This window comes from Neolamprologus brichardi, chromosome 10 (genome assembly GCF_056152115.1).
Source record: "Neolamprologus brichardi isolate AB-2024 chromosome 10, ASM5615211v1, whole genome shotgun sequence".
Lineage (NCBI taxonomy): Eukaryota > Metazoa > Chordata > Actinopteri > Cichliformes > Cichlidae > Neolamprologus > Neolamprologus brichardi.
This window is the reverse complement of record NC_142113.1, coordinates 14,716,662-14,728,385: the sequence shown is the minus strand read 5'-3', so window position 1 is coordinate 14,728,385 and position 11,724 is coordinate 14,716,662. Positions and strand designations below refer to the sequence as shown.

Sequence of the window (11,724 nt, the reverse complement as noted above, 5' to 3'; positions counted from 1 at the left end):
TTTACTATGACAGCATGACTATTTACTTCTTTCCTTTTCAACAGGAATAGTGAAGTGCACTGAACATACCACTGGATAGCACCAGAGGAATTTTCAGCATTCATATTTTAATGTTAGGGTTATGTGCAAAGCCTGTGTGTGAACACAACAGCAAAACTGAGACTGCGTGTGCTGTTCATGAAGGAGTCGTGTCCTGTGCTGTTTGAGTGCCAGCTTTGTTGTTGTTACAGGATGGAAGGATGAGGATGTGTTCATAGTAGGAAACACAGAAGAGCCACCCGGAGGGCACAAGAAGGTGACAGATGAATGTGTGTGTGTGTGCGTAATGTTTAATACTATACAATATAGCAAATCTGCAACTTGATAGTGTTAAATAAAATGATTTTCTTTTAAACTTGAAGCTTTGAAAATCTCTCCTTTTACATTAGGACAAAAATTAATATGACAAAGACTCTTTTCAAATTTGTTTAGGCGAATAGAAAATATTTTTAAAGATGTATATGGAAAACATGTTGATGCAGAAACATTTATTGAAGCTTCTGAGCTATTTGTGTAATCTTCTCCTAAAGATATCAGATAGATTTGGCCTTTAGATTGGGAATTTAACATCTCGTACAAAATTAAAGTTTTTAATTTAAGTTTGGTAGAATTCTATTTCAAAGAAAAACAAGATTCTCTGCTAGGTTAATGACATCACATTCTACATTCTAAGCAGATGACATCACACTCAATTTGCTCTATCAGATCAAAGGAAACAGATCAAAGGAACACATGACATCATCTCAAAAGTCCTTAAATAGGACCACAGCGTGCTCTCAGTATATCTCAGAACTGTGCGACTCTTTAGGAACACACCACGAGCCAACCTTTAGGAAAAAGATTTGAAACGTTCAGTGTATGCCACGAACACAAGTCCAAACCCTTATCGAATAGAAAAAATCTTCATTATACATTGTAAGAGCAAAGACAAGAAGAATGCAGAGTATGCAGCAAAACCTTGATCCCCAGGAAGGAACCTCATCGGCCGCTGTTCGCCCTAACACAAAAGCGAAGCAGCCAAACCCAAAGCAAAGAGGGAAAAACCAGGCACCAAATGAGGTGACTTCATCTACCAAACCAAAGGGTAAAAACAAGAATAAAAAGCAAAAAAATGCAAACCCAAACCCCAGAGCCAGAAACCCTGGACCCAATCGAGGGCCTGTGCCACAACAGCTCAATCCCCACTTTAAACCCAATAATGGGCCTGGGCAGCATTGCTACAATCCACACTTTTTACCGAACCGAGGGCCTGTGCCACATCAGCCCAATCCCCACTTTAACCCCAATAATGGGCCTGGGCAGCATTGGTACAATCCACACTTTTTACCGAACCGAGGGCCTGTGCCACATCAGCCCAATCCCCACTTTAACCCTAATAATGGGCCTGGGCAGCATTGGTACAATCCACAGTTTCTACCGAACCGAGGGCCTGTGCATCATCAGCCTGACTTTAGAACCAATGATGGACCATCTCAACCACAGCCTAATCCTCACTTAATGCCAAATGATGGCACACATCCATATAGTGAGACCGATGAACTGCCTGCACTGAGATTCCACCTGCAGAAGGCTCAGCACATGTGGAAAATCAATCTCCACAAAATGTCAGCTGTAAACGACAGAGCCTCTGCGACTAAAACCCAAAATGATTGGCTTCACCTGCAGCTAAAGTGCTGCAGAGAAAATGCTGAGAAAACCATTCTTGAGCTCCAAAAACAACTGGAACAGGCTCGCAGAAGCAGAACCGAGGAGAATCTCACCCCTGATGTGAGTGAGGCTCCTGTTCAAGACAGCAACACAGTTGTCACAGCTGCAGAGCTGAGTGTGGACGCTTCAACACAAACTACAGAAGCTCCGCACCCAGACTCTACACAGGTGAAAACTGTTCGGGAAGCTGAGTTGGAGGTCCAATGTAAAAAACAGCAGGAAGAGATCGAACAACTCCGCGAGCAGCTCCTCAAAACACAGAAAAACCTAGAAGAGGAAGTTGCAAAGCGCAAAGAACAGGAAGAAAGAGCCCCCTGTGAGTTTGTCAAACTCAAAGCCAAACTCTGTATCAGTGAGGCTCTTTGTGACAAAAATAATTTGGAGGTCCAAAACTTAAAAGAAGAGCTGGAAAAAACCAGAGCTTTCTACCTGGAGATTGTAACGAGGAAAAACCAGGAGAACACAACAATCCGCAAACAACTCAAGCAAACAGAAGATGAAAAGATCATTCTTCAGGAGTCTTTGCGGTCTCTACAAGAGACAATAAAAAAGGAAGAACCCGAGTCCAACGTTGGCAATCATTCTCCAGCCCAAAAAGAGACAATAGATCAAAAAGAGACCAGGGTTAACAAAGCAGAAAATTCTCCAGCCCAAGTCGAGACACTCCAGGAGAATAAGCAAGAAAAAGAGGAGGCCACTACTACCAAACCAGAAAATCCAGAGGCCCGAGATGACAACATGCCGAGAGAAAAGCCAAAAAAGAAAAAGAAGCACAACTGGTTTCTGAGACTGTTCACTTAAGTGACTTCAACTCTGTCTCCTATGAAATCAAAGTTATATACAACTAAATATGAACAGTTACTTCAAGTCCCTAAACATCAATTTTAAAGCATATTTGCTTTAATATTTAGTTGTGTATACATTTGTCATCGGCTCCACCCCGCCCAACCGGTCGCGGCAGATGGCCGCCCCTCCCTGAGCCTGGTTCTGCCGGAGGTTTCTACCTTTTTAAAGGTAGTTTTTCCTCCCCACTGTCGCCAAGTGCTTGCTCATAGGGGATTGTTGGGTTTTTTCTTTAATTCAGTTCAGTTCAATTCATTTGTATGTAAATACTGTTGAATTGAATTGAACTGAATTAAAGAAGATTTATAGGAGACAAAGTAAGTCACAGAGGGAACCAGGGTATTATAACATCTTACCCATAAAAATAAAAAATTGCATTAACCAAAACATCTGTTGTCTGAACCTTTCATTTTGTCTCATTTAAAACATATAAAAATGTCAAATAGAACAATCTAACAGCAGAAATAAAAATGTTTACATGCTGCTTGAAAACATTGTTCTGTGAATGATATCTACTGTAGTGATAGGTCGGTCGCGAACGAAATGGCTCTTAGAGCCGGGTCTTTGACGTGAACGACGCGAGCCAGCTCCTTATCGCGAGACGTGGGCTTTTTTTATTTCTTTCTCTCACACTTTTTTTCCGCTTCACTCAGCATGTGAGCCTTGTGCTTTAAGCTGGGAAGAGGGGGGAAGGGCAGTAGTTTACACTCAGTAGCACAGGAACAGAGCAGGAGGGAGAGACAGAAAGAGAGCCAGGGACAACAACGTCACATTAGAAAGATATAGTAATCATCCACAACTATTTTCAGTTGCAGATGATAAAGGATTCAGAAAATTTATTCATGCAAGCCCATATGACAGAGAATATGCATGTTCTTTTTGCTTTCATATTTTTATATGAAATTTATTTAATTGTGTTGTGGTTTGCAGTGTTTTGTGTTGTTTCACTTTAAATTTGTAAAAGGAAAAATTTGAAAATTTAAATAGTTAAAAGTTGAAATGTGAATAGTTGATTTTTGTATTATATGATTTATTTATTACATTTTATGTGGAGTGAATAAATAAAAGTATATTTACGGTGGCCCCTACAGACAAAGCACATACGAACTTCAAATCACGTACAAACTCTGAAGCACGTACAAACTCCAAAACACGTACAAACTCCAAAGCACGTACAAACTCCAAAACACGTAAAAACTCAGAAGCACAGAAGTGTGTGGTAATAACGTGTAAATGAACATTTTTTTAAATTATTTGATTATATATGAATGCTTGTGTATAAATACATAAACAATACACATATGCTTTCATGCTTTCAATTGTGTAATTTAAGTGATCTAGGTAGCTCTTTTTTGGAAGTTCAGTTCATGCTAGAAATGTGTTTTGGAGTTTGTACGTGTTTTGTCTCTAGGGGCCACATTTTGTACATTAGTAATTCCTTTTGTGCATAATTTTATATTATTGTTAATAATAAATTAATTAAAGCAACAAAACAACCTGAAGAGCCGGTTCTCTAAAAAGAGCCGGAAAACGCTTGTGCTACACGCGTAAGACAGGTATAGTCAGCTCAGTATCCAGTCGAAAGTTTACACCAAATCCAGTCGTTGGTACTTGCTGGCTTGTGTAGCCACTATGTAACAAAAGCTCAACACTGCGCCTAGCGTCCTGGAGCACTTCTGTTGTGTTTTGTACATGTTTTGGAGTTTTTACGTGTTTTGGAGTTTGTACGTGCTTTGTCTCTATGGGCCACCGTAAATATACTTTTATTTATTCACTCCACATAAAATGTAATAAATAAATCATATAATACAAAAACCAACTAGTCAAAGTTCAACTTTTAACTATTTAAATTTTCAGGTTTTTCCTTTTAAACAAATTTAAAGTGAAACAACACAAAACACTGCAAACCACAACACAATTAAATATAAATTACAATATGAAAACAAAAAGAACATGCATATTCTCTGTCATATGGGCCTGCATGAATAAACTTTCTGAATCCTTTATCATCCGCAACTGAAAATAGTTGTGGATGATTACTATACCTTTCTAATGTGACGTTGTTGTTCCTGGCTTCCTTTCTTTCTCTCTCCCTCCTGCACTGTTCATGTGCTACTGTCAGTGTAACTACCGCCCCTCCCCCCTCTGCCCAGTGCAAAGCACAAGGCTCGCATGAAGCGGGAAAAAAGTGCGAGAGAGAGGGTGAGACAAAAAAAAAAAAAAACACGGCTTGCGATAAGGAGCCGGCTCACATCGTTCACGTCAAAGATCTGGCTCTAAGAGCCATTTCGTTCGCGACCGACACATCACTAGTAGTGAGGAGCTTTGCGGAGTAATCTGGGTCCAAATCGCCGTCCCTTCAGGTCGCAAAGTCAAACGAACACTAAGAGTTAAAAACGGTCTAAATTCTTTCACCTTTAATTAAATCATCAGCATTGCTGCTTTATCGGGTGTAACAATTAAGTTTTGCATCCATGAAAATAGAATTTATTAAAATATAACGGAGTTAGAAGTTAACAGGAAGTTAGCTCGCTAGTTTACACCTAAACATTTCATACCATGTTCTGACTGAGAGATTTTTGAAACTAATTAAAACGTACAGCTCTGCTACCATTTCCAACATAAATGAAGACAGAAAACTAAACAGCAGTGGCGTTTGCAGGGTTACTGAAGTTGGACTACCTGGTATATAATGTTGTGCTACGTGATTGCTAGCGACACAGCTATATAAGCATAACATTAGCACAGTGAAGCTGGAGGATGAACGCCAACTTTTTTTCCACTCGATAAAAGTTAACATGAGGGATTCTGGTGGTCAGGGACAAATGTAATCGCATAGCAGGATGCTATACACGGGCCAAACTTCAGTCAGGAGAACAACTGAGGTTATTCATCCACAATACGAAGTTAGTTATTAATATACTGCAACAACATGGGAATAGAGCAGCTGCGAGAGAATTCAACATTAATGAATCAATGTTACGGAAGTGGAGGAAGCGCAGTTTTTGGCTTTCCCCATATTTCAAAAGTGCTTCATCTATGCTATGACTGTCGCCCGCTATAATTTGCAGATGATAAGGGTTTTAGCCGCTGCGATGCTTTCGACCAAAACAGGCGCAGCTTGATGACATCATCAACATGCGCTATCGCGATAGAGCTATATAGTCAAAATCTCTATTGTTGGCCAAATTTATATAGTTTCTATCGTATATCGCTTATATCGCCTACCCTTAACAGTATGTCAAAATGAAAACATAACTGTAAATTCAGACACGTGAGGCTGTGCCGAAAAGAATGATACCAAACAAGGCAAAATAGTTTTTAAAGGTAAAATGTGGAGGGAAAATCAAAAGTAGTTAAAAAAAAGGCCAATTATACCCTGGACCCCAGAGGGTTAAACGTTTGAAGAAGTAACTAGTAACTATAATTAATTACTTTTTCAAAGTAACTTGCCCAACACTGCTGACTACTATGGAGGACCACAAGAGCCACGTGCATCGAAATAAAAAATCCTGTGCTTAATTAATGAATTGTAGAATAAAATCTGCATTTGTAAATTCATTTTTGAATTCCAATTTAATAAACTGATTTTTAAAATGCTTTTTAAGTCTTCATTTCAAAAACCTTTTTCGAATTGCACTTTAATAAAGTGCATTTCAAAAACCTTTTTCGAATTGCACTTTAATAAACTTCATTTCAAAAACCTTTTTCGAATTGCACTTTAATAAACTGCATTTCAAAAACCTTTTTCAAATTGCACTTTAATAAACTGCATTTCAAAAACCTTTTTCGAATTGCACTTTAATAAACTGCATTTCAAAAACCTTTTTCGAATTGCACTTTAATAAACTTCATTTCAAAAACCTTTTTCGAATTGCACTTTAATAAACTTCATTTCAAAAACCTTTTTCAAATTGCACTTTAATAAACTGCATTTCAAAAACCTTTTTCAAATTGCACTTTAATAAAGTGCATTTCAAAAACCTTTTTCGAATTGCACTTTAATAAACTGCATTTCAAAAACCTTTTTCGAATTGCACTTTAAAAAACTGCATTTCAAAATCCATTTCCCTTTCCTGTTCGCTCAGGGATTAACATGTGGATTAGCATTTGGATTAGCAGTTGGATTAACAACTTCATTTTAAAAATCCTGCTGCTATTCAAATGAGCCACACCGTGGGATGTAAGGAGCTCTCTGATTGGTTGGTCAGACACAGGCTGTCTGCCAGCCTGGATGTTTGTAGCTCATAGCTTCGCCCTGCTAAGAAGCCTGTGTGCTTGTACAAAGGTCGTTCGGCCTCGGGATTTACACTCGGCTCGACACGGATATGTGAAGAATGAAGGGACCCTGCAGCGAAAGGGAGAGCTCAACCTCTGACTGAGTGCCTGTTTACAAAGTGTGACCACCTGTGAAGCTAACGTGCTAACGTGGCTAACGCTAGCATCACCGCATGTAGCCCCATTATTTTAAGGTCATCTTAGCTTATGAAAGTTTTACGTCGCAGCTGTACGAGCTAGCTACGTGTTTTGTATGCTGTGCTCTTCACAAATAAAGCTGGAAGCAGCTCAGACTATTAGAACCAGCACTGAGGCCCGTTACATTTATACAGCGTTAGAGCAACGGCTGCAGCCTACAGCCTTTAAACTAGCGATTAAAATGCTGACAGTAAACTCGTCAGTCCAGATGTTACCACATTACTTTGTGATACTTGTGAGTTAAAACAACTGAAACAGGCTGATTAAAATAACAGCTTTCAGTTCTCTCATTCAGCATATAAAGACTGGAGATCATACTACTGATTTCAGTTCATTTAATATGTGAGTGCACAGATTCATTCTCAACTGGACATAAACGATGATCAAAGGTTGTATATATGATGAATTCATCAAATCCCAGCCTCTAACACAGTGCGCTGAATCTTAGCTTTGAATGTCCAGTATATTCTAATCAGTGCAATCTAAGCATTCACTGAACCTACAGTATCTACACCTGTGTGGCAAATGTGTGGTAAAGCTACAGATAATGAAATTTAATTATTAATACAATATACATCATGAGAAACGAAAGCTGAAATTGATTCAGTTTAGTACTTTTCTCTGTATGCTCTGTGATTATAAAGGCCTTAAATTCTGTGATATATACTGTAAATGTTTTTCACAGAGGTCTTAAAGTACTTAAATCACTGCTGATAGTCTGGTTGTTTATATTTTCACATTTTTGTGTCTGTAGGGCTGTTTGATGACAATTTGGACTCCTCTGGGAGATGAGGACACACCCACACCTGTTCCATACTGCAGCCATTGATGGTGTTATGGCTCTGAGTCAGCTTTGGGCCATCAGACGCACACACTGGAAAACCAGCACCTGGACTTCATGCAGGAGAGACGGCCTCACCACAAGATGTCAGTAGAGTACAGACTGCAGTCAGCTGAGTTCTGTTGTCTTACCCCCTCTAAAGTGCATAATCCTAGCAATGGTGGCTGCAGGAGGACGAAAAACTGTGACTGGTTGATCCATATGGAGTGCAGCCTGTCAGTCTGCTCTTTACCTGAGCTCTGAATAGAACTTTGTGAGTTACTGAAGGCCATTTCTGTCAAATGACAGTGATACTGAGCTGAGTTGCTGAGTTTGGCCTGAACTTATTTTGTTGGTAAGTGCTGCTGTTTTTGTCACTGTAAGCCTCTGTTACCTGGTGTTAGTAAAACTTTCATTGTTGGACGCTTAGAGAATAAATCCTCAAACGATGTGCGGGTATCACACTGTTTACCAGAGGTAAAGTGTAATTTTCTTAGGAGACTCAGTGATAATATTAGCTGGCAAAATGTTAGCTTATAACCAGCTGGTGTTGTTGTTATTAAGCCAGGTCGTTGTCAGCTGTCTGGAGGGTCACATGTCTAATCTTCTGACAATAAATAACTGCGAAAATGTCTGGAATCGTTAATAAAGAAATTTGGGACAGTTGTTAAATTGTATAACTCTCTCAATGCTCTCTACCTAACCACCTCAAATTGAGCCTTCTGATAATATGATGTAACTGAGATTCATTATGGTCAGCAGAATTTCTTTTTATTGCTGAATGTTGGAGGCACTGCCTTTCAAAGCAGAGACGTCGCCCTGAAAGGATGATCGCTCTGCTGCAAGGCTGACTCAGAGAGCAAGTTTAGAATAACCAGTTAACCTAACACATATGTCTGTGGATGTGGAAGGAAACCAGAGTACTGAGAGAGAACCTACATAAAGAAAAGGGAACAGATGGGCTGTGGATCTTTGTGCCCTTTACCACCATGCCAAGTACCAAATAATCATATAGCCCACTGTAGAGTAGCCAAATGTGGTAAAAGATATTAATTATTGTCATTTATTAGTATTAGTAATGTTGAAAGACACATGTATATTTAACAGGCTGTATCACCTTTTTTTTTTTAAGTCTCTAAATGGATTAGCTCCCTCGTAGCTCTCTGATCTTTTAACTAAAAACACTGCAAATAGAACTTTTCAGTCAGCTGATACATTGCTTCTGATTGTTCCTAAAAGCAAACTAAAGCGTTTGCCTGAAACTTTGGAACAGTCTGCCTCTTCAAATTAGGACGTCTCCACCACATTTTTAAATCCCGTCTGAAAGCACATTTCTACTCCCTAGCTTTTAATTGTGACTGAGTTTTTGTTTTGTTCTCTTTAGGTGTGTTTGTTTTACTTTTTGCTTTGTATAGCACTTTGGTCAACCTGTGTTGTTTTTAAATGTGCTTATAAATAAACTGATTGATTGATTGATTGATTGATTGATTGAGTGATTGTTTGAATACTATAAAGTGTGTGAATGGGGGGGAAAAATACATTTCGGTTGTGTTGTTATGGGTGTTCTTCAGTTTATTTCATACAAAGGATGAATAATGAAGAAAAATATTCTCGATGTTTGCATTTTTATTGTTAAAAACATCTCAAGATGGCGCTCAGGCACATTTCCATAACAGAGGGTGTAAGATCTTCATGCAGTACCGGTGAGACGATCGGTGGGACAGAAGGTTAGGCAAGTGGACACTCCTCTGTAGAAGGAAAAATGGAAAGTGTAAGGTGATCAGTGCACAACATCACTCTGTATTCCAAGCTGTTTTTATATAGAACTTCACCACCAATGTAAAAGTACCGCTTTTAGGAAGAAGGACAGTATTTTCAGGAAGGATGCCGGTCTGCAAGCAGAACTGCCTGAACTTCTCCTGCACCTCATCGCTGAGGTCCAAACTACGTCCTGTGAAACCACGTGATGTAAATCTGCTGCAGTGGGTGTAACTTTGCTAAACAGTTTACTGAACACAGCTAAATGCAACTTTACCAAATAGTCTGTTAATGACAAAGGTTTCATTCCCTCTGGTGTTGAAGGAATAGGTCAGGGCGTACTCATCATACTTCACATCAACCATACGCATGTCACTCACCCCCCAGTCTGACAAAAAAGGAAAAAAGCAGAAGAGAATATGTGAAAAAACAATACTGGATGATGATGATGGAAAATGATTTGTTTCCTCTCTTTGTGGGCGTACTCACACAGACTCTCGAATGTGAATTTTCCAGGCACCTCGGTCTTGTTGGCTAAATTCTCCATTTTCTGACATGTATCATTACTGTCGCAAAGACATCACATTAATCTCCAGTGTAAATATTTTAATGCTATTCAAATGATATTTGCTTTGTCTGTCCTCTCGCACTCACATAAGACTGGAGAACGAGAACTCAAGACCTCCATCTTCAGTTGGTTTAATGATGGCTGTGCCGGTCTTCATATTGGCTTTGTGACTGACAAACCACTGGCCATTAGAGCAAATTCCAGTGCGGTACCACTTACCTGCCATCTGTGGACACACAAATGGAAAGCATTGAGAATTAGACAGAAGCACAAGCTGTTTATTGTAACACAGAATATGTATTATCACACAAAATCCAGCGTGAAACATAACCACATAACATAAATGGTGAAGTCATTATAAAAGTAAATTGTGCAAAGGTTAGCCTCCCGTGTAGACTGCTAAACTGTCTTGGGGGGGTCCCTGCTTATCCCTGTTAGATAACCTCCAGTACCCCCTTTCCATGGCCCTAAGATAGAGACATGGTTATGAAAATAGATGGGTGGTAAAATAAAAATGATTATCAATGATTCTTACCGCCTGTAAATCAAAGTCTGCCTGAGGTAGGATTTCAGAAGAAGAAACCATGAAGGAGCACAGTACCACTCCCAGAAGGGTGCGAAGTGAAGCCATAGCTGCTGATAAGTGGAGAAATGATGATGGAGGAGATCGCAAATGAAGATCTGGAAGTTGCTGCCTGGTGATTCTTTATATAGAAGAGTGAGATTATCTCCCCAACAACAGCTGCACTTATACAAACCCCAGGTTCTGTGACGGCTTTGAACATGTGACATTTTATGCAAACACTTGGTCAGTTTCATAACCACAAAGTTTATTCCTGCAGGGGCAGAATTGTATCCACTGTGTGAGAGGTGAATGTCAGAAAGATACCAAGAAAAACAGTAAAAAACACACAAACTAAACAAAAAACCTTGAATAACAGGATATCTAAGTTCATATCATAGCAATCACAAACTAAGGAGCTGCAAAGTAGTAAAGTTATAGTTACATGATTCATTTATAAACTACGTTTCTACTTTTAACAACGCAGTAGTTGCCTTCCAGTACTCTCTGTGGCGGAGATCACAAAATCAAATGCACCTATCAGCATGTGTGACAGTCGCAGAGACAAAACACATGCCCTGACAGAGATAGTAACCTGAGATGCTTTCTTCGAAAATGTTGTTTGTCTTTTAAGGCTTTAATGTCTCATTTTACCCTCATTTGTCTAAAAACTACTGTGCATTGTGTACCATCCCCAGAGTAAAAAGAAGAGCTTTGTTCACACACAGTTCAAACATTTTTTTTCCAAAGCTGACTGATTAGGAATCCCAAAGTTGGCTTTCCTCATAAGTAATACACGGTCTCAGTCAGACATGACATGATCACTCCTACAGGAAGCAAAGTAAATGTACTACCATTACATTTCACCTGTGACATGATGAAAAACAGCAGAATAGCTAACGCTAACAAATGGGTGTTGAAATGAGAATGTTTCATTTTCTGCTGTTTCAT

At 39.2% G+C, this 11,724-nt stretch overlaps 2 protein-coding genes across 2 annotated transcripts; one reads left to right on the top strand and one right to left on the bottom strand.

Annotated features, from left to right (window-relative positions):
- The first annotated feature begins 467 nt into the window (after nt 1–467).
- LOC148100873 (uncharacterized) lies at nt 468–2,976 on the top strand. Its single transcript, XM_087846824.1, has one exon. It carries the CDS (start codon nt 976–978, stop codon nt 2,545–2,547), a length of 1,572 nt encoding a protein of 523 aa, XP_087702950.1. The 5' UTR covers nt 468–975; the 3' UTR covers nt 2,548–2,976.
- Nucleotides 2,977–9,493: 6,517 nt separating this feature from the next.
- Nucleotides 9,494–10,955, bottom strand: LOC102782373 (lipocalin-like). Its single transcript, XM_035912717.1, has 6 exons — nt 10,747–10,955; nt 10,298–10,437; nt 10,133–10,209; nt 9,921–10,031; nt 9,735–9,836; nt 9,494–9,633 (listed from the first exon to the last, which is right to left on the bottom strand). Exons 1-6 carry the CDS (start codon nt 10,840–10,842, stop codon nt 9,614–9,616), a joined length of 546 nt encoding a protein of 181 aa, XP_035768610.1. The 5' UTR covers nt 10,843–10,955; the 3' UTR covers nt 9,494–9,613.
- Nucleotides 10,956–11,724: the final 769 nt, after the last annotated feature.

What these genes read in the sequence shown, in the direction of transcription:
- LOC148100873 (XM_087846824.1), top strand. Translation starts at nt 976, where the DNA reads ATGCAGAGTATGCAGCAAAACCTTGATCCCCAGGAAGGAACCTCATCG.
- LOC102782373 (XM_035912717.1), bottom strand. Translation starts at nt 10,842, where the DNA reads ATGGCTTCACTTCGCACCCTTCTGGGAGTGGTACTGTGCTCCTTCATG. An exon ending in CAGACTTTGATTTACAGGCG is followed by an intron (nt 10,438 to 10,746) that starts GTAAGAATCATT and finishes GTGTGTCCACAG; the next exon opens with ATGGCAGGTAAGTGGTACCG. An exon ending in TTCTCGTTCTCCAGTCTTAT is followed by an intron (nt 10,210 to 10,297) that starts GTGAGTGCGAGA and finishes TCTTTGCGACAG; the next exon opens with TAATGATACATGTCAGAAAA.